Raw genomic sequence first — 19,549 nt, forward strand, 5'->3', positions numbered from 1 at the left:
ATCTTCAAGGTCTACGTCAGTTTTTCTAGCATATTGAATGAATAAATCTTAACCCTTTGTGATGCAGCTTCCACAAGCACCGTCTAACTAAAATTACATCAGACATGTGGCTAACTGCTAGCAGATGGCGCAGTAAATAAAGATTTAGGAGGCCCAAATCTGGATGTCGGATTAAGACCTGCCAGTAAAGGCAAATGAAGGACTGTAGGCAACAGCAGTACGGTGGTGGAGAGTCGAGTTCAAGTGTATGAGCGTGAGTGCGAGTGCGTGTGTGTCTTCCAAACTCAGGGCATAAACGCGGCAGCAACACCGTATCCTGCTAATCTCCGCTAGCACATCATTAAGTGCTAGCCGGTTGACCAACACGGGACAATGCTGCTTTACATCACCGCGTCTCTGGTCAAAGGCAGCCGGGTCGTCCAGTGCAGAAGACTGTTACACACTTCTACTTTCGCCAAAATGCCAATTCAGGTAAGACCCACGTGCATTAGTTCACCTTACATACACCACCACACATACAAAAACCGAATACTAATTCTGAAGTGCGAGTTAGTTAGCCGGCAGTCCGGGGATTCCTCTCGTTAGCCGGTTGTGCTAACGGGATTCGCCATGATGACTCCCGTTAGCCAGGCATGGCTCTGTTTATTTATCACACTGTCCCGTTGGTATTCGACCCACACCTCTCCTCACACCTGCCGGATTTGTGAACAGAAACTAAGCTGTCAATAATTACACCACCAGCTGGCTGTCTATCCGACTGTACCACTGGGAAACTAAACATTGTACAAGCCTGTGTTACTGTTACACTTCCCTGCGTCACGCCGAGGGGTTCTCATGATGGATACATTCGCGTTATTCTGAGATTTCAGTTAGCGGAAGTTTATTCTACATGTTAGTTTAAAAAAATAAATCATGGTAATCACGTGTGCTGTAGTTACAAATATTATGGTAACTCCTCAAAGAACGCAACACCGTCACTAATGAGTACTTAAGTGGGTTGTCGAATCAGTTTGTTGTGGCTCTGTTAATCTGTCAACGTCAGTCGAATGCGGTGAAGTCATTCAGCCATTTTAACCACACACTTGTAATTGGGAGTGTGTCGCCCTCTAGTGGCCAATCGTCAAAACTGCGCCTCTGACATGACGGGACGACCAATTCTCTATTCTCTGAACCACAAGATCACGAGAAGGGAGTTTTACTTTAAAAAATACACAGTTCTGACTTATTATTTAGCGTATTTTGGACATTTACAAATATTTGAGTGCTTCTTTATAAAGAGTATAAAAGCCAGAAAGATTGTAGCCTGACTCTGAATAATGTTGGACTTTATCAGATCTAAATATTTTTAAACCAAAAAGAAATGTACGAGCAGTTACATGGCTAGGCAACTGCATTTCCTGTTTAAATGAACTCCGCTGAAACATTGATACTCACTTATACATGTCTGTAACTTACGAAACACACATGACGAGTATGACACACTTAATACTTGCATATTGAGTGCTTGTGAGACCTGAAGTACACTGGTGACATTACTATCCACATGTACTTTGTATTTAAAGAATATTTACAGATTGGTTGGTATCATTTTTAAAAAAAAATCTCAATTTATATTTATGCCTTAGAAGTTGTTGTTCTTTTGACTTCCGCAATAACAGTAGGGTATTGTTGTGTATGTTTACAGTTGGCAACATTTCACCTGCCCAAAGTAACTGGGCAGTTCACGACCAGTCATATATTGTTTTCTGTATTGCACGTCTGTCATTTTCTAATCAAAGGATGTGACAGATTTTTCCTATTAATATTTGGGGATGGGGGTCACTTCAATGTCCCATTGTCAAAAATACTGCTGTTATCTCTCAATTACCATTAGGTGGGTGAACATCTTCCAGCTGTGGAGGTCCAAGAAGGGGAGCCAGGAAACAAGGTGTCCATGGATCAGCTCTTTAAGGGGAAGAAGGGTGTCCTCTTTGCTGTTCCAGGAGCTTTCACCCCTGGTTGTTCCAAGGCCAGTCCAAACTGTTAACCTCACTCATCAGGGAATGGGTATGTGGATCGCTGCATCCTGACCTGAGGATGTATCTGTTGTTGCTTTCAGACTCACCTCCCAGGTTTTGTGCAGCAGGCTGCGGACTTGAAGAGTAAAGGTGTACAGGAGGTGGCCTGCATCTCTGTCAATGATGCGTTTGTTATGGCTGCCTGGGGAAAGGAGCATGGAGCAGATGGCAAGGTACAATGACTGTATCGTGAGTAATTCACAAAAATGAGTTGCATCAAGATAGCATGTCAAGCAGGAAGATAAGAACTGACCACAATCACGATAATGACTCAGAAGATATAAGCAAGAATCTCAATTTGGTAACCGCAAAATATTTGTTAAGATGTGTAGCTCACTGCAAGTGTCTCTGCCAGGTTCGGATGCTGGCGGATCCCACCGCCGCATTTACAAAGGTAACGCCGTCTGGAGTGTCTTCTTTACATTTCAGCTTTAAACCCACATGCACTCACCTGCGTTTCTCTCTGCATGCCAGGCCGTTGACTTGTTACTTGACAGTGATCAGATCGTGCAGGTACTTGGAAACAAGCGATCTAAGAGGTAAGACTGCTTCGTGTTCACTCTTCACTTTTGTAAAAATACACTCGTAATGAAAACCTTTGTGCGTCTTGAATGAAGTAGAAGGCCAGATAGACAGGGTTACCATGGATTTGGTTTCCTCTTTGTTGTGCTGTATCCAAGAGAAAAATATTACAACACGTCAGGCCTGGAGCCGTGGTTTGATCACATTGATCCAGCATCCTGATATTTAATTGAACAGATGATTAAATTGTGACATTGAACTGATAATTCCACTCAAGATTTCTTGCTATACTTCGATCTAAGCCTGAATCCAGAAATGTATTTACCTATTTATAATTTTTATTTAGTTTTATTTTTCCACTGATTTGCTCAGAATCCACAAATGAATTTCTCATTCAATCAGCCTGTACTGTTACATTTGAAGCTGATGGCGTGTACTCGGTTCTGTGTTCCAGATACTCCATGCTGGTGGAAGATGGAGTCGTGAAGAAGATCAATGTGGAGCCTGATGGTACTGGGCTGACCTGCAGCCTTGCTTCCAACATTCTGTCTGAGCTGTAGGCTTATTTTTTCCTCTAAATTGTAAACACTGCTCTTACAAATCCACGCACCTCCTCTAGCACCTTCTCCTATCCAAAGACAAATGCAAATTTCACGTGGATGCGAGTGTCAAATACTGAAGGTAATTAATGCGCACAACTATGACATGAATGGCAATCCAGTGGACTTCATCATCCTCTTTATCCTGTAACTTGACAGTAAATAAAAGTCACTCTTGAAGCAATAAACTTGTTCTCCTATGTTGGCTTTGGTTAAAGTGTGTTAATGTTGGACCAGACAAGTGCATGTTTTCTTTCATACACGACACTGACAACACTTTGAAAAGGTTCACCTCACTCTCGACACGAGGATGAGCTAAGTAACTAGCAAGCTGAAAGGATATTTCTGCATTTTTATCCATGCTAGTATCATTCGATGGATAAAGAGCCAAGCTTTCACTCATCAGACCTTCATCAGGGCAACACAACCGCTGCAGAGGAACAGGTTCATACTCAAGGTTAAACAAGTCCGTCAGTGCAAATCAGCAGCATCGGTTACAGCTGTGGTAGAATCCAAACGTTTCAGTGGTGGTTGTAGTTCAATAGAAACTGTAGTTCTGTATGTACACACAGATCAGTACTCGCTAGATAGGGATCATGTTGAAGGTGTGTACAACATACATCAGAATTGCCTGTCCCTCCACTCTTATTAATTCAAAATATGAATTAAGTTGCCCTCAGTGTTTTTCCTTTCATTGTTTTGTTAATGTGAAGTTCATTGGATGTTTTGTTTGCTGTGGGCCAGCTCTGATGTATATTCACTGGATTTGAGGGAATAAGACTGTCAGAAGTACACTGTTGTCATCATCAAATGACACAACTCCCATGTTGATGTCACTGCTTTAGGCCTCTTTTTAAATTCTTGGAAAACTAACATGAATGATAACTTTTTCTTTCTGCCACTGCATGCAATGAGAGAAAGCAGTTTTCACAAAGTATTTTTTTATACATGCATGTATAATATCGTTGTAACTGTCTGCTTGCTCGCTACTTTAATAATAAAGTAGGATCCAGCAAATAGCTGCTTCTTCTATGTTCAGTAGATTACACGTGGAGGAAACTCTGAAGCGCAAGTGTGGTTCAACGAATCAGGAGACCTCAACCGTCGATGACGTAAGAGCTACTGAAGCGAGCGCGTTGCATTAAATGGGCGTCGCTGTGCACCAATTTATGTTGGTTGAGACCCGCTAATAATATCAGAGAAGAAGAGCGTGTTGCATTGTGGTCGCCGGTGCTGGAACGGAGGCTGCTCACAAGCTAACAAAATCCCGCCTGTACGTTACAGTAGAGGGTAAGTAAATGTACTACGATCATAATACATTAAGTTTGTAGGCAGCCCAAATGAGCAGCGAGAAGGAAGTGGAAGTAGATGGTAAAACATGGTGAATTTTAGAAGGATTAGAGAGTTTAGCTAACATGGAACGTCAGTTAGCTTTAAGTTACGCGAAGGCGCCTAAATGCTGACAAAGTACTCTCTTGTTTGGGAGAGCTAAATTCGTTGACTACGAGGAACATAAACTAGGGGACACGCCGTGTTATCAGATAGCACCCTTGCTCTCAGTCGGTCGTCACCTAGTGGGGAGCAGACGCTAATCTGCGGAGCTTCTGACCGAAGTCAACCGTTAGCTCATTGTGCTCTGGTTGCTAGCACGGGAAGCTGTTGCGCGCGCTCTTCAGCTTCTGGTGGACTATTCATAGATTTAACTCACGTTTAGATACATTTCATTGGGATGCACTGAGAATGTATTTAACAAATAAAGAGCATGGGGGGGTGTTTGAATATTTAGTTGATATCAAATTACAAGTAATAAGCTGGTAATATCTCGTGTAACGATGATTTTCTAATATTACTTTTGGTGTCGTGTTAATAGTGGTTGGTAGTAATAAGTTAAGGTTGGAAACGTCTGTATGATTATGAAGCAAACTTTGTTTCCAACATGTATTTTATGTTGCAGATCAGAAGTAGTCGATCTGTGTCCATCCACAAAGCAGCCATGTCATCGACATCCCAGAAACATAAAGACTTTGTGGCGGAGCCCATGGGGGAGAAGTCTGTGAAGGCTCTTGCAGGCATCGGAGAAGTCCTTGGTAAAAGACTGGAGGACAAAGGATTCGACAAGGTGAAAAACGTGACTTTTTGGGGGTCATTTTACACACTGACGATGAAACAAGCTACAGTGACTGTCCACAGACGCTGTTTATCCCTGCTACAATAGCAGTGTTTCTATGAGTACATTTATACATGTCATTGCCACGTCTGTCACACTTTGCTCTATGAAAGCAGCTACAAGTGCAAAGACATCTAACACAAAGTCATACAACTCAGACACAAGCTTTGCTTATAAGTGACTCTTAGTGCTTTAAAGTTAACCACTTTCATGCACTTTAAAGTTGGGCTTTATTAGATTAGTCACTAGTCTTTTTTTTTATTGAATCAAAAATATATTTGTAGTTTTAAAAAAGCCTCATATTCAGACAAAGGTTGTTTTAAAGTCTACTGTGTGAAAAACACAACAGTCTTTCTTTTTGTCATACAGTGTACTTGAAGTCAAACGTCGGCCGCCACACCTGCTCAATTGTCATTTGTGCGTGACAAACTTGATCCGTTCTCATGCTGAAAGCCGTCAAGCAGGCCATCCCATTTCAACATACCTGTCATTTATTGAAACGGTCATCACCCTGGAGATTCGAACAATCACCACACCCTTTTAAACTTTGGCTGCTTTGAAACACTTCAGTTTTTAGTTTTTCTTTATTTAACTTTCTGCTGTGTGTGTGTGTTGTGTTTTTTAATATCCACAGGCGTACGTTGTCCTCGGGCAGTTTCTAGTGCTAAAGAAAGAGGAGGAGCTTTTCCGAGAGTGGCTGAAGGACACTTGCGGCGCAAATTCAAAACAGCAAGGTGACTGCTATGGCTGTCTGAAAGAATGGTGTGACGCCTTCCTATAAAGTACTCCTCCTCGGTTTTCTATACCTGCTGTCCAAACTGTCCATCAGCTCTTCAGTGCTCTTGATTCAGCTCAGCTCAGCTCCATCCTATCTATGAACAGACGCTGTACACCGATGAGGGTTATGGAAAGGCTTTAAATGACCTCCAATCTTCCTGAAACACAACTCACGCCCTCCTTATGCCCTCACAAGTAGGTCTACGCTAACATTCAACAACTCTTTTCTCTTCGAAAACAATTGCAAAATTGAGAATGGAGATTTTTAATTGACGTTAACAATATGGCGCTTGACATGTGGACACAAGGGCAAAGTTCTTTCCTCTTGATATGAATGCCGTTTAAAAAAATAATAATAATAGTTTTCATCACTGTTAGTTGTCCCGTCTCCCAGCGGACATTTTAACTCATCACATTTGTGGAAGAACCTGTATAACTTAAGTCACAGCACCAAGCCAGTGTGCCGTGCCACTAATACACCCAAAAATATAGCAGAGTTTCTGGTTGGACTCCTGTTTGGCAGGTCCCACTGTCTGCTGTAACAATGATCGTGAGGAGCTTCCGACTGAAACCAATTTCCACGTTTGGAGAAAAGTTGCTCACGTTCATATTGTTAGGTTTGTCCAAGGTTCTTGTGATTCTGAATGTATCTTCCTGTTTAAGTTGGAATTTTTACCAAATGGCTCATTCATTGTTCTTCACACACTTCACTTGTTTTTTTTCTAACTTCCCCAATTGCCAGTTTGCTGTTCAAATTTTTTTTTTCTAATGTAGACTCACCTTTAACTTTTGAGTTTCTTTTTTTTTTTCCTCTTTTTTTTAATCTTAAAAATTTAAATATTGAAATAAGCTGAGCTTTTTATGAATTCATTGTGTCACCATTTAATGTCGAACACTTCATGTCCACTGAAAAGGTTTTAAATGAGTTGTTGAAGTGGATTGTTGTTGTTGGCACACACGTAACCTTAACCTCAAAAAAACGGATGTGACACTGGTCCTTGCAGAGCAGTGTGTGTGTGTATATTTTGTAATTAGCTTAAAAATTGTGACTTTAACCTTCACAAATTGAGAAGCAGCATGGCCAAACCCTAATCTGGTCGGCCATGAACGTGTTAAAACTGAAGATGTATACAAATAAACATGACAATAAAACGTACTCAAAGACACGCGAGTCTGTTGCTGCTGAGTGGACTGAAACTTGTTAAAGGGTTAACTAACATGTGAGTCTACCAGCTAGACGATACTGACCCGTGCAGTTTTGACCCACCTGAAATGCAGGCGGGTGAAAGGAACATGCAGACATTTTTTTTAAGATACTCTTATTATCTTGTCCCCCCCGAGTTGGACAAGAACACCGATACCCCTCTGTCCAAGATTTTGAGACTGACTGCTAGTTAGCTTAGTGCAATGAAAGGTAGTGGGGGGGGGGGGGGAGTGTTAGCAGCTCTCGTACTTCCAGTCATCAATTATTTAGAGGCGCTACATCAAGTTAGCCTTCCAGTCCGTAAAACAGTTCCGGCTGTGTGTCAGATTCTAAATATTCTATATTTTTAACCCGAAATCAGTGTTTTTGCCCAGTCTCAGTCTATTAATGCAGGCAAAGACTGTCTTGGTGAAATTTTTCCTTTATCTTTTGACTTGGGTATGCTAGTATTCCATTGGTTGCGCTAAGCCAGCTAGCACTCTGATGGCCTCTGCTCCTTCATGTGTAGTTTTGGGGATGGTAGCAAATACGCTTGCTTAGTTTAGGTGTCATAAAATTCTAATTTCAATAAACTAAAAATAGCTCAAAATGAAATACAAGTTGGCAGGCACTGTTCCGCTCCTGTGACGATACATTAATTGTGTGTGTGTGTGTGTGTGTGTGTGTGTGTGTAAAGACTCAAGTTAAGTTCAACCATCCCATCGTCGAATTATTTAGAGACATTTCATCGACACCTCTGAACAGGAGAGGTGAAATTTCGAAGGACTTTGACAGAAGCCGGATGATGAAGTGGGATTGTCTCCATAAACATGAGATGCCTTAACGCATGTTTGTAGTGTCACTGTAGAGGAACTGTGTGGTCGTGCATGTCCCAGCACGTGGACGCTCGTGCCCACCACTCAGCAGCCGCCTCACCATGAAACAGCTCTGTAGTCGCCTCACGTTCACCTGTGAAACCTTTCAGTTTTTATATTTCGACGAATATTAGGACGCTGTGTTGTTTTCACGTGTTAAGATTCTGTGTTTATCAATAAAATCACAAATGAAGGAAACCCTTTTATTTTTTTTTGGAGGTTTTATTTCAGTGCTTGTTTTATTTATTTCACCAAAGCTCCGAATTTCATATTTGTAAGACACTGAAAGTACATCTTTGTCACGGTCCAGAGGAGGGGTTCCCCCCCCCCCCCCAAAAAAAAATCTGTTAGATGCCACAGAGCAGCACATTTGAGGGAATTGAGAACAGTAATTTCCATTTTTTTTTTGTAGTTGATGAACTAAACAGCTGGATGTGATGTAGAAAGAACCGCAGAAAATGTGACCATTTGAATTTAAAATTCTCTTTAAAAGGAGAGATGACCCCTCTGTTCTGGAGGACCCCTCAGTTAAAATGACGCCCACCTCTGTAAAAGTACATTATAACTGCTGTATTTATTTTTTGCCTTTTAAAGAAATATAAAATTGTTCATGTGACGTTATAACCATATATATATATATATATATATATATATATATATATATATATATATATATGATTTAGCTTAAATGGCTTACATACATATCCATAAACCCTGGAATGTTCTGGGGTGGAGGGGGGAGGAGGAGGTAAAGTTGGGGGTATTTGTGCTATTGAACTAGAAAACCTTGATGTGACAGATGCTCGATGAACTGATACACAATATAGCACCTATGCACACACACACCTCCACGCTACAGCAACAGTAGAGAAATGAGAGAGGCTGAAATGGAAATAAAACCTGGAGCGCCATGATTGCAGTCCACTCATTAACAAGTAACTGCCAAAACATTAGAAACACCTGAGTGATGAGGAGCATGGGTAGGGTTTCCTTTTTTTTTTTTTTCAGCAGTTACCCGTAAATACTTGTGCATGTGACGTTTTTCAACCAGATGACACTTTTACTTATTCCGTCTTGTAGTTCCGATCATGATCGTCGTGTTTAGGGTTTATGTCCAATGTTCTGTTTTCGCTAACATGGCCACCAGCAGATGAATTTAGATCGTGTACTGTACATCAGCAGATTACTGCAGGGTTACTATAGTACATTGATGTTTAGATTGGAAGTACACGTACACACTGTACATACATGTACAATACTGTACAGCTGTACTTGGATCGCAACAATCCCTGATTAGGCTCAAAGCAGAGCGCAGAAGAATTTCTTCTCCCTGAAAGGGTTCTCTGAGGTGGGCACGGGGGTGATCAGGGGGTCGTCACAGACGTGTGCGTCGCAGTACGCCATCAGGTCGGCCGCTGCCTTCGATACCTGGACAAGAACACAGATAAACACAAACTCTGCCGTGTTTAGGGGTTCACGATAAAAACCTAAAGAAAGAATCTTGAGCAAACCTTCCTCACAAGTTTCTAATGAGCCCCTATTGAAGCTCCGTCACTCGTCGTGTGTGTGGACCAATTTGAGGATCATCAAGTGTGTTTTAACACTGAACAATGGTAACGTAAAAAACAACAGAATATATATGTTCAGTTCACAGTTTATACGATCAAGAAAAGTTATGGAATTAGAAACAGAATTTCCAGGCCTGGAAAAGGTTTTCAGAAATGAAGCCAGAGGATTTGGGAAAATTGCTTCCAAATTCCAAATATTTCGATTTATCCTCCCATGTGTTCTGTCGTCAGCGGAGTTTTTGATAGATTTTAGTCACATTTACGCTGGTAACTTCTGAGCTGGACTTCTCCATTTATTTATCTTGTGATATTAGACGTCTCTGGAAATGTCTCGTGAAAATGTTTCTCACAGGTGTCGTAAAGTCCCGGATATTTATTTATTCATCTGTCTGTCCATTAAAACCATGAACTGGGTTACTGCCCACAGGAACGCTGGGTCTCATTCAGGAAAAGCTCCCATGCCCAACTTTGTTCTTCCACACAACAGCACTGTTTTAACCCTCAGTTTAGTCTTCCAGACGGCAATCAAAGCCTGACGACTATGTGCTCCTGACGCTTGTGATGTATCTCTTGGAAGTGTCGGTCACTGAGGTTCAGGAAGACTTCAGTGTTACTGCAGGAACTCTAAAGTTATCAGGCTTGGATTCCCATGTGTGAGTCTCAGGCTAAAACACTCCTCGTAACTGGGTGTGAGAACGTTTGATGAAGAAGCCCACCGATTCAGACGGCGTGCAAACTACCAGCGGCACAAATAATTAGCCGATGAATGTGTCAAGTCAACCCGAATGTTTGTAGAGGTCTCGCCGTAGAACAGCAAGTAACAGAACGCCAAGATAAAAATAGAGTCAGAAGTGATACGAGATGATAAGGGAGGGATGTGTATGGAATCAATACCAGGGTTGTGTTCATGTTTAATCAGATTCAACATGGATTAAAGTAGGAGGTGAATATAAAAAAAAATCACCTCTCATACATCAGTTCAGTCTTTTGTGACCAAAGAGTAAACAGATTTAGTCCTTGAACATGAATTGTCTTCATTTCCTCATGTTTCAGGACCAGTAAAGCAGCACATTAGATGCTTCAATTCCATCTGGTGTGTTTCTTTGAAAGACTGAAACCTGATTCCTCCCTGCCTGTCACAGAAAATCTGTTAACAGAAGAAAACTCTTCAAGAAACTTTCCCTCGAGTGTCAGGGCTCCAACCCCAGCGTTGCCATCAAGTTTAGCACACAGTGACAGTGTGTTGCTTCATTCTTGCACCGACGAGTCGTCGGCGCAAGAACAGGATGTACAGAAACAAGGTGCCCCCGTCAGGTGTGTTGATGCCATCAGGAACATGCTAGAAGCTGATAGCTTGTTGGAAAGCTTCCACTTGGAGGCAAGAACACCTGACAAGGTCACTGCTACTTTTCTACGTCTGCAGGCCGGCCTTAATTTAATTATTCAGAACTGAAATCTGAAGACTTGTATGAATAAAACTAGCAAGAGAAAAAAATAATTAAAACTGATTGCAAGTTTAGTTTGTGCAAAATGGTTAATCAGTGTGGTCTGGTTATTATTATTATTATTATTATTATTATTATTATTATTATGTTGTGGCCAAGAATAAGATGAATGAATGTCACACCTTGAGAACTGGTAGTAACTGACAAATTTTCTATTTCTTTAGCATAAACACCATTTACCAGGTTTTAAATGAACATAATTCCATTTCAGTTTTATATTTATTTTGATTCAATCAGTTCAAAGGACTTTAAACGATTTATAAGTAATACAGTATTGCATAAATAAATTCTTAGACTACATATACTTTGAAGATACATGTAGAATACATTTGATAAAAAAAAGGAATAAATTTACATTTGAAATCTGGAACTTGTATCTAATTTACCGACGCTGAATGTTGCTATTTCTTTCCAATTTATTCAAAGTATTTTCACCTTTTTTTGACTTGACTTTATCAGTTTCTTTATTTTAAATGAAGGAAAAGGATCAAATGTCTGGGGCTGGAGTCCAGTTGATGCTGTATTACCTTTAGATAACTACTGCTACAACATGTAAATATTTCACAAATCCAACTGTAATCTTGACAGCTGTCAGGCTCTGTGATGTTCTGTTATGTTGCTGTGGTCCAGCCTGAGTGGTGCTGCTGCCTCGGAGGCCTCAGCTGGAGCTTCTTACCTTTATCCTGCAGAAACTCGCCTCTATCTTCAGCTGCTCCACCAGCTTCCTGGCCTGGCCCACGCTCATGGTGCTGTTCACTGGGGTGTCTCCTTTCATCCTGGACCCAAGCAGAGCAACATTTCAACATTTAGCTTTTTTTTTTTTTTCCAACATACTTTTACAATTGAATCATCTCTCTTACATCGCTGCATCGCAGTGAATGATGAGCTAACTTTCCTTTTTCATTAAGAAAGAAATCATTTGTGATCATCTATCCCCCCCCTCCTCCACGATGCTGCTTTACCTTAAAGCAATGTTAGCTTCTCAGATGTTGTTCAAATGTGACAGTTTATAGAGAAACACAGCATATCACACAATTATGTCAAATAATAAACACGATGCCTACAAATTAGATGATATTTTGCTGAAGGATTTCCGTGTGTTCTGGTTGAAAAGCTCCGCAAGCTTGTCAATGTGTATCATGGAATCAGCACAACTGCCTCACCGGGTTATTTTAAATGGCAGCAAAAAAATTATAGAAATTCATATGCAAAAGAAATATGTTAACTGGGCCAACTGGTCAGATTTATTCACCATGGCGCACAGACTCTCCCACTACGAGCGTGAAGAACCACAGAAATATCAAATGTGGACAGAAATAAGCCCTGCAGTCGTGTAAGAAATGGTACATGAATATGAATATGCATAATGCTGAAAATAATGTGTCACAGATGGAAAAAAGAATGATGGCTTGTCAACAGAGATAAAAAGAAGAAGAGGCAGATCAGCAAAGGAGCAAATATTCTATTCTGGATCTTTCCCCATTGTCTTTTCCCTTCTCCCTCCATCCAATCCCTTTTCCTCCTTACCCGTATTATAGTCCTCTTCAGGTGCAATCTTCCCCCCTCTTCTCTCTCTTTTTCTGCCTCTCTGTGCCCCTCTGTAAGCGTATGCTTGGTGGTGTCAGCGTAGCCGGACCCCACCCCTCACAGACAACAGCCTGGATGGTACCCTGCTCTCAACAGCCCAGTTCACTGCAATTCTGCCACAATGAGCACCAAATCTGTGCTGGATGGGCTGGAGCATCCCCTCTGCAGTGAGTGGTATCTGCCAGACAGAGGGAGGGTGTGTGTGGGGGGGGGGGGGGAGAGACATTGGTGAAGGGTTACTTATGAGGGTGGAGTGTACCATATCTGTGCATGGGAAAATTAGGTCCAATTGAAATTCTTCCCTGTTCAGTTTAGGGCCACTGGATTGACTATGCGGTGTATGTTTGTTTTTTCTTAAAAAAAACAAACAAACAGCGTGAGATGTGAACTCCAAACGTCTGAATCGTAACTGGACCCCCACAATTTGTGATGCCCACCCTCTCCTCTGTTGCTATGGGGACTGCTGCAGTCTGGTTTAGTGGTTTACATTCCACTTAAATTCAGGAATTATCTGCTGATACTAACATGTCAATGTCCTACAACTGAGAGCGATGCGTGGTTTCAGTGCTGTACACCAGAACATGAAGTGACAAGGAAAGAAAAGCAGAGTGGGTGTTTTGTATGAGTGCCCGTGGACTGGCTTCTATGACGTCCTCAGACCAAAGAGCGTGTGAGGAGATGAGCGATATCATCTCTGCGCCGGCAGACTGCAGCTAATTTCTCTGTTTAAACGCTAATTATATGTCCGTAACCGTAATTTAAGAGTCATTTAACAAAAACTATTAAAATAAGTCCGATATATCTCTTATGTCTTGTAGTATCACCATGGCAGGCGACCCAACCCTATTTGAATCTCGAGTCGGACGCCATGTTTGCTAAAGTAGTGTCCCTCGGCTTTAACAGCACGTTGCAGCGATACCTCGCGTCCTGATTTCGGTGGGGAATTCTCTTTGTTCTTTTATCATCTCTGGCAGCGGGGAGGGAGCTTCGCCTTCCTGCTGAAATGTCCTTCGTCCTTACCGTAAATGCTCTAATGGCTAACTAGGTATCTGTCTGGAAGAAGCTACAATGTTCTGGGCTTTAGTAATTTTTTCATTTTACAATTAAATTTTCAACAAAAAAAAATATACATATACATTCTATTTTGTCAAATATGAATTGTATTAAAAAAGATAGTGAGGTGTTTGCTGGTAAAGAAACTACAAGGGCATTCAGGGACCTCATTTCAGACATCAAGAGATTCCTTCCTTTTTCCCTCTGGTTTTCCTTGGTCCATCTTCAAATCCACTAATTAAAATTTGCTAACATATACAAACAGACAGCACAGAGAATGTGTCCTTTCAAGGATGAGCATGAGAGAACTGCACAGGGAATTGTAATTGTGTGTATTTATTTACCAGTTCATGAGCCTTACAGTGAATGCAGGTGAACCTGGTGAGGGCAGACGGGACAACAGATGCGACTGCTGTTTGAGGACTCCATCTGCTGGATGCTGAGGAGACGTGTGAACTCCAGCTTCACTTCAGCCAAAGAGCAAATTGTACTAATGGCCGGAGATTTATTCAATGATGACAGTGCAGTAATGTAAGCAAATCTATCAAATATGAAAATACAATCCGTGTGAACTTTGTTTCTGGAGCAAATCTCCTCAGCACATAGTCATAAACATCTCACTTCCTGAAAACAAACGAACAAACGTGCGATTAGGCATAACATCGACAATCCTGACGTCGACATGACAGCGTGGCGGTCATCTGTCAGTGTACAACAGTGACCAAGATACTTTTTGTATCAGAAGATCTTGACTTTGGACGGACTCTTTTCATGTTTTTGATTTCTTTAAAGTTATGTAGAATAGCAGCGTCAGTCTAGCTTGGCTAACTCGCTGATGTCCTATAGACATCCTCATGAGCCTTATTTCAAGCTTCATCTGAGAGGAGGCTCACCATGTCAGACTTTGAAAGCCCTTGGTTTAGGTCACGGAGACCACTAATGATCTCATTATGTTAAACAGCCAAACGGCACGTCAGAAATTACGTTGACGGAGAAAAGTGAGAGGGAAACTCATATAGAGGAGGGGGTCACAGTTTGAGGATGAACAGACGTCATGTGTACGAAACAGACCAAGACAGCACAAGTGAATTCACAATCCCACAATTCCAAAGATTAATAACATAAACTATATTTAGAATCTGACCAGGACGAAGATGAGGAATCGCCAGTTGCTGCACGCGACCTTTCACCATCGGCAGAGTATTTGCAGCAGGAACCGTAGATCGTGTCCTACATCCCAGAAGATATTTTTCATTTCAACTTGCCATGGCAGGAAAAGGACACATGTAGCAATTAGCATTAATGATTGCTGTCCCAAACGGTGAGACCCAATTACCCTCTTTTTCTGCCGCCACAACTGGTAACTACGCCGTAACAGTTCATGACGATTACTCCAGGTTCTGTATCATTCATGATATTTTGGTTTGTGCAGATTTGGACCAGCTGAACACCAGACGCTCACATCGACCTTCACAACAAACCCGGTGAGTCGGGATTGATGTTGCCGTTTAGCCGCCAACTGTTTGGTTCACTTGAGTACAGCTTTGCTCCAGATATTTCTGAGGCAATGCTTCCATGTGAATTCCAACACAACTGAATCTAAAACATGGGAGTTGGGTTGTGGGTTGCTGAGACAGTTGGATTTCCCTGGCATTAATATCTGAAATGTGATTGTGAAACAGGAGAACATGAACGCTAGCAGTCTCTGTTTAAACTGCCTTAACTCTTATTCAGGATTGTTTGAAGTCTTTTTTTTTGTCCTGCAGAACCAGGTGATATAAATTTCCTATTTTCCGTTATTGCAGCCGTTTTGATCCTCATTAGCCAATTTTTTTTATTTTTTTTATTTTTTTTGGCACGGATTCTGAAAAACAGTGACAGCAGGGACAAACCGGCAACTGCAAGGGCCGGTCCTAAAATGCTCAGCAGATGGTCCACCAGTGTTCCGGGTTCATCTCTGCAGGTTGTGCTTGGTTGTAATTAGATTCAGTGCAACCTGCTTTTAATAACTTGATACCGTCTAATAATGTTAAAGTTAACAAAAAAAAAGGTAACGCAATACACAAGTGGGCTCGAATGACAAAGGAGTGAAGTAAACAATTAAACTCTGTATAAAAATGTTCACATAAGTCCAGCACTGGTTTAAAGAAAGAACATAGATTGACTCTATGAAATGTATGGTAATCCCCCATGCCATACATACAATTAATTTTGTCAACTTAGTTAATGATGCTTAATTAAGTCAAATTTAATTACAGCAGCGGCACACTGAGGCCTGAGAGCTGAGACACAGTTAGTTCACACCCAAGTTTTACACAGCAGTCACATCCCTGTAAATTGGCAGATTTCTGTACCAAAAACAGTGGAATTTGTCTCATAAAATAAATGGAATGAATGTCTGGTTAGCTCCTGTGCGCCACTGTTAGATCACTGTTAGATTAGAGTCGTCCGCTCAATCTATCGTTGACATTTGATGAATCCATGCAGCAGATAGTGCTGCTGTCTGCCTGGAGCTGCATGTCAATAAAGATGAAACCATAATGCTGAAAGATTTTCATTTCAAGCCATTTGGGCCATTGATTCTGTGATGGCTGGGCGTGTTTCAGGTCCGCAGTCGCTGTGGCGATGACACTGACCAGCAGGATATATCTTGGAATGATTTTAGTGGCTCTTCCGGAGGCTGCTGCATCTGTATGGTCCCCTGAATGCAACACGGCCCACGCTATTATTACACAGCAATCGCGGCCGGTTGATGATCAGCCTTGACTGATGAACTATTGTGTGAAATTCCTCCATTTGATTGTCTAATGGAGAGATGATGGCAGGGTGTAATGGGCCCCTTTCACTGCAGCCATTGTGATAAATCAGAGCAGATGGTGTAGCTGATCAAATAAATGATGGAATTCAATCGAAATGAAGTCTTGATCAAATCTGGAGCTTTATTAAGTCGGATAATTAACAAAAATGTGGGGGGGGGGGGGGGATTGTATGAATACATCATGTTGACCAAGAAACAAACAAGCTCTGGTGATGGGTGATGAATACCAATAAGAGACAAACATAAAAAATAATGCTGTAGAAATACATACACATTATATCAATTTGATCCTTGCCTGAATATATATTAGATAAAATCCTGTGCATTTTATATCGTTTGTGAAAAAGAGATTAATTACCATCAGACAGATCCTTTGTATTCTCAAAATGATCAGGTTCAGATGGTTTCAAGAAACACGGCGCCGCATTCAGCATATTTTACTTTTTAAAAAAGGATATAACCTAAGTAGTATGCTAACATCACGTTACCAACATCAGTCATTCCAGATCAAGTATTCCATTTAGTTTTAGTGCACCAGCAACACCAAGGCCCTGCCCTAAATGGAACAGGGCCAGAATTAATGTTCAATCTATCTGTTGAGGTTGTCTTCTGTGAGAGGGTCCCTTATACTGACATTCTTAACAGCGTGATTGTCGGCGCATCATAGCAGTTTAGGAGAAGAGGGTTGGGAGTCCACGCTAACATGAACAGACAAATAAAGCCATTTATGTCAAATAAAGAGAATCGGCAAGGTTCCCAGTGAGCTGATGGCAGCTAAAATGCTGACCAATTGTTCAATCTGGTTGAATCAAATATTGATTTATTGATCATCTCGATTTATGACACCACGGATTAAGTACAGTATATGAGGTCCGATTCATACTCTGACAGTCTATATATAATCAGTTCAATGCCATCCGTATGCCTAAAGTTGTTTCTTTTATTTGAACATTTGAACCTTAAAATAGAGAAAAAGTTGGACAAAATATATCAGCTTGTGTTTATCCAAACACATCATTGATCTCAACGCAGGCACCTGGATCGCTGGATTGGCTGTGCAACAACTTGCGTAATCTCAGCAGAGTGGGTCGGTCATAAGAAAAGGAGGTGGTCCATTCTTGACCCAGTAATGTCTCTCTGGCATTTTGTGGCAATCTATAGTTGTTCAGACATCAAAACCACAAGTAAACTTCCTCGTGGTGCCAAGGGAGAGAGGAGTCGGTCCCTAAAAGATCTTTATTATGAAGACGTTTATGTATATGAACTTATATAAACCTTATGTGTCAGGCAACGATACTGAAGCAGTCTTTTCATCTTGACTAAATTATATCATGAAAGTCTATTGTAATCCATAAATCCAGCGTGCTAGTCAGGTAGCAGCATGATGGTGGAGCGGTGAGCACTGTCACCACGCAGCAAGAGGGTTCTGGGTTCTACTATCTGTGCATGCTTATGCAAGTTAGTTTGACTGAAAACTTCTGTAGTGATTGTCTGTCCTGCTCTGTGACTAGCGACCTGTCCAGGGTGACCTCCCCTCTTGTCCAGGGACAGCCGGAATACGGTCCAGGTCCCTTGGAAAAGGATTACTAGTATAGAAAATGGACAGATTTATGAAAGACTTCTCCACAGACCTGCAATGTTACAGCCAAGTTTACAGGAGGAGGTAAATAGCGGGCTGTTTGGAGCTGCAACATAAAAAAAAAAAAAATGAGAGAAAACAATTGTTCTTTCAGTTGCATTGCACACCTACAAGTACACTGGTATGTTGATATAGCTGGAACTACACGACTGTAGTTGAAGTCATCCTCTCGGTATCATGATGAATAAATTCACAAAACTTTGTGTCAATCCAACTCGTAGTTGTTGTGATATTTGAGGCTGAATCGAGATGTAGTCAGAGTCAATACGAGATTCACAGCTGGTACTTACAGTGGAGCTAATACTGCTTTATCAGCAGTGGTTAACTCCAGGCCAGCATTGAGTTGGTTTTAACCTCACTCTCACTGATCGATCTGCCTGCGGGTGCTCGAATCCCAAACCAACTCTTACGCAATGATGAACAGAGCAGAACTGGGTGGGGTGATCATCCGGATCGTCAATTGCAATTGGCTGTTTGTATCGACGCTAATGTAACAGCTCAATTCTTTCCACATAGACACTCCTGACACTCTGAGAGTGTTGTGATCCGTCAGCAGAGTGAGCTGCAGCCTATCACGGCGCATGCTTGTGTCGTACCAGCACTCACACATGCATGCAGGCAAGGAAATCACACAGTCAGTCCAAAGTGTAATGAGAAAACCAACGCATTTTCTTGTTAGTTTCTTTTTTTTTTTAATTAAAAGAGCCAGTTCCAGTGTTTTTACTAGAAATCAACATGGAGAACAACGTCACAATCCAGCCATCAGGTTTTGTACTGCACACTTTAGGATGCTATTATGGGTCACATTATCATATTCAGCTATAACCTACAAAAGAAAAGACGAGACAGCAATTAAATCACTTGAAGACTGATCGGAAGTCCTGTCATCAACACAGGTAGCAAGATTATTCATGTAGGCTGCTAAACTAACATGTCGGAATGGGAGAGAAAGCGCGTGTGTGGAGGTTGAGCACTTTCACTGCGCGGGATTCATCGTCCACAGGAAAACCTTGTTCTCCGGCCTGTGTGAACTGTGTATCGCGCAATTGTTCTCTCTGGATGGGAGTTTGATGTCATGCCAACAAACTATAGTGACATCCACACCTGTGGTCAATTTACACACACATCACTTTTCTCGCCATCTCAGGATTGAAAGACAGCACAGCCGCCACAGTGAAAAACGGTTCCTCAAAATCACC

General features: G+C 41.5%; 3 protein-coding genes across 4 annotated transcripts; 2 read left to right on the forward strand and 1 right to left on the reverse strand.

Annotated features, from left to right (window-relative positions):
- Positions 1 to 112: 112 nt before the first annotated feature.
- On the forward strand, positions 113 to 3,378 carry prdx5 (peroxiredoxin 5). Its single transcript, XM_086225681.1, has 6 exons — positions 113 to 471; positions 1,874 to 2,008; positions 2,099 to 2,230; positions 2,413 to 2,451; positions 2,532 to 2,596; positions 3,034 to 3,378. Exons 1-6 carry the CDS (start codon positions 373 to 375, stop codon positions 3,137 to 3,139), a joined length of 576 nt encoding a protein of 191 aa, XP_086081807.1. The 5' UTR covers positions 113 to 372; the 3' UTR covers positions 3,140 to 3,378.
- A 931-nt stretch (positions 3,379 to 4,309) lies between these two features.
- Positions 4,310 to 7,584, forward strand: banf1 (barrier to autointegration nuclear assembly factor 1). 2 transcript variants are annotated; one of them, XM_086225628.1, is made up of 3 exons: positions 4,310 to 4,468; positions 5,133 to 5,297; positions 5,980 to 7,584. In XM_086225628.1, the coding sequence occupies exons 2-3, from the start codon at positions 5,172 to 5,174 to the stop codon at positions 6,124 to 6,126; spliced, it is 273 nt and encodes a 90-aa protein (XP_086081754.1). In that variant the 5' UTR covers positions 4,310 to 4,468; positions 5,133 to 5,171; the 3' UTR covers positions 6,127 to 7,584. The 2 variants fall into 2 exon arrangements, with proteins under 2 accessions (XP_086081754.1, XP_086081755.1); XM_086225629.1 differs by having other exon boundaries at positions 4,310 to 4,451.
- A 1,564-nt stretch (positions 7,585 to 9,148) lies between these two features.
- Positions 9,149 to 13,001, reverse strand: gng3 (guanine nucleotide binding protein (G protein), gamma 3). Its single transcript, XM_086225631.1, has 3 exons — positions 12,781 to 13,001; positions 11,930 to 12,029; positions 9,149 to 9,608 (listed from the first exon to the last, which is right to left on the reverse strand). Exons 2-3 carry the CDS (start codon positions 12,026 to 12,028, stop codon positions 9,480 to 9,482), a joined length of 228 nt encoding a protein of 75 aa, XP_086081757.1. The 5' UTR covers position 12,029; positions 12,781 to 13,001; the 3' UTR covers positions 9,149 to 9,479.
- Between the last annotated feature and the right edge of the window lie 6,548 nt (positions 13,002 to 19,549).

This window comes from Aulostomus chinensis, chromosome 15 (assembly GCF_037954235.1).
Source record: "Aulostomus chinensis isolate RoL2024-O1b breed Wild chromosome 15, RoL_Achi_v1.0, whole genome shotgun sequence".
Taxonomy (NCBI): domain Eukaryota; kingdom Metazoa; phylum Chordata; class Actinopteri; order Syngnathiformes; family Aulostomidae; genus Aulostomus; species Aulostomus chinensis.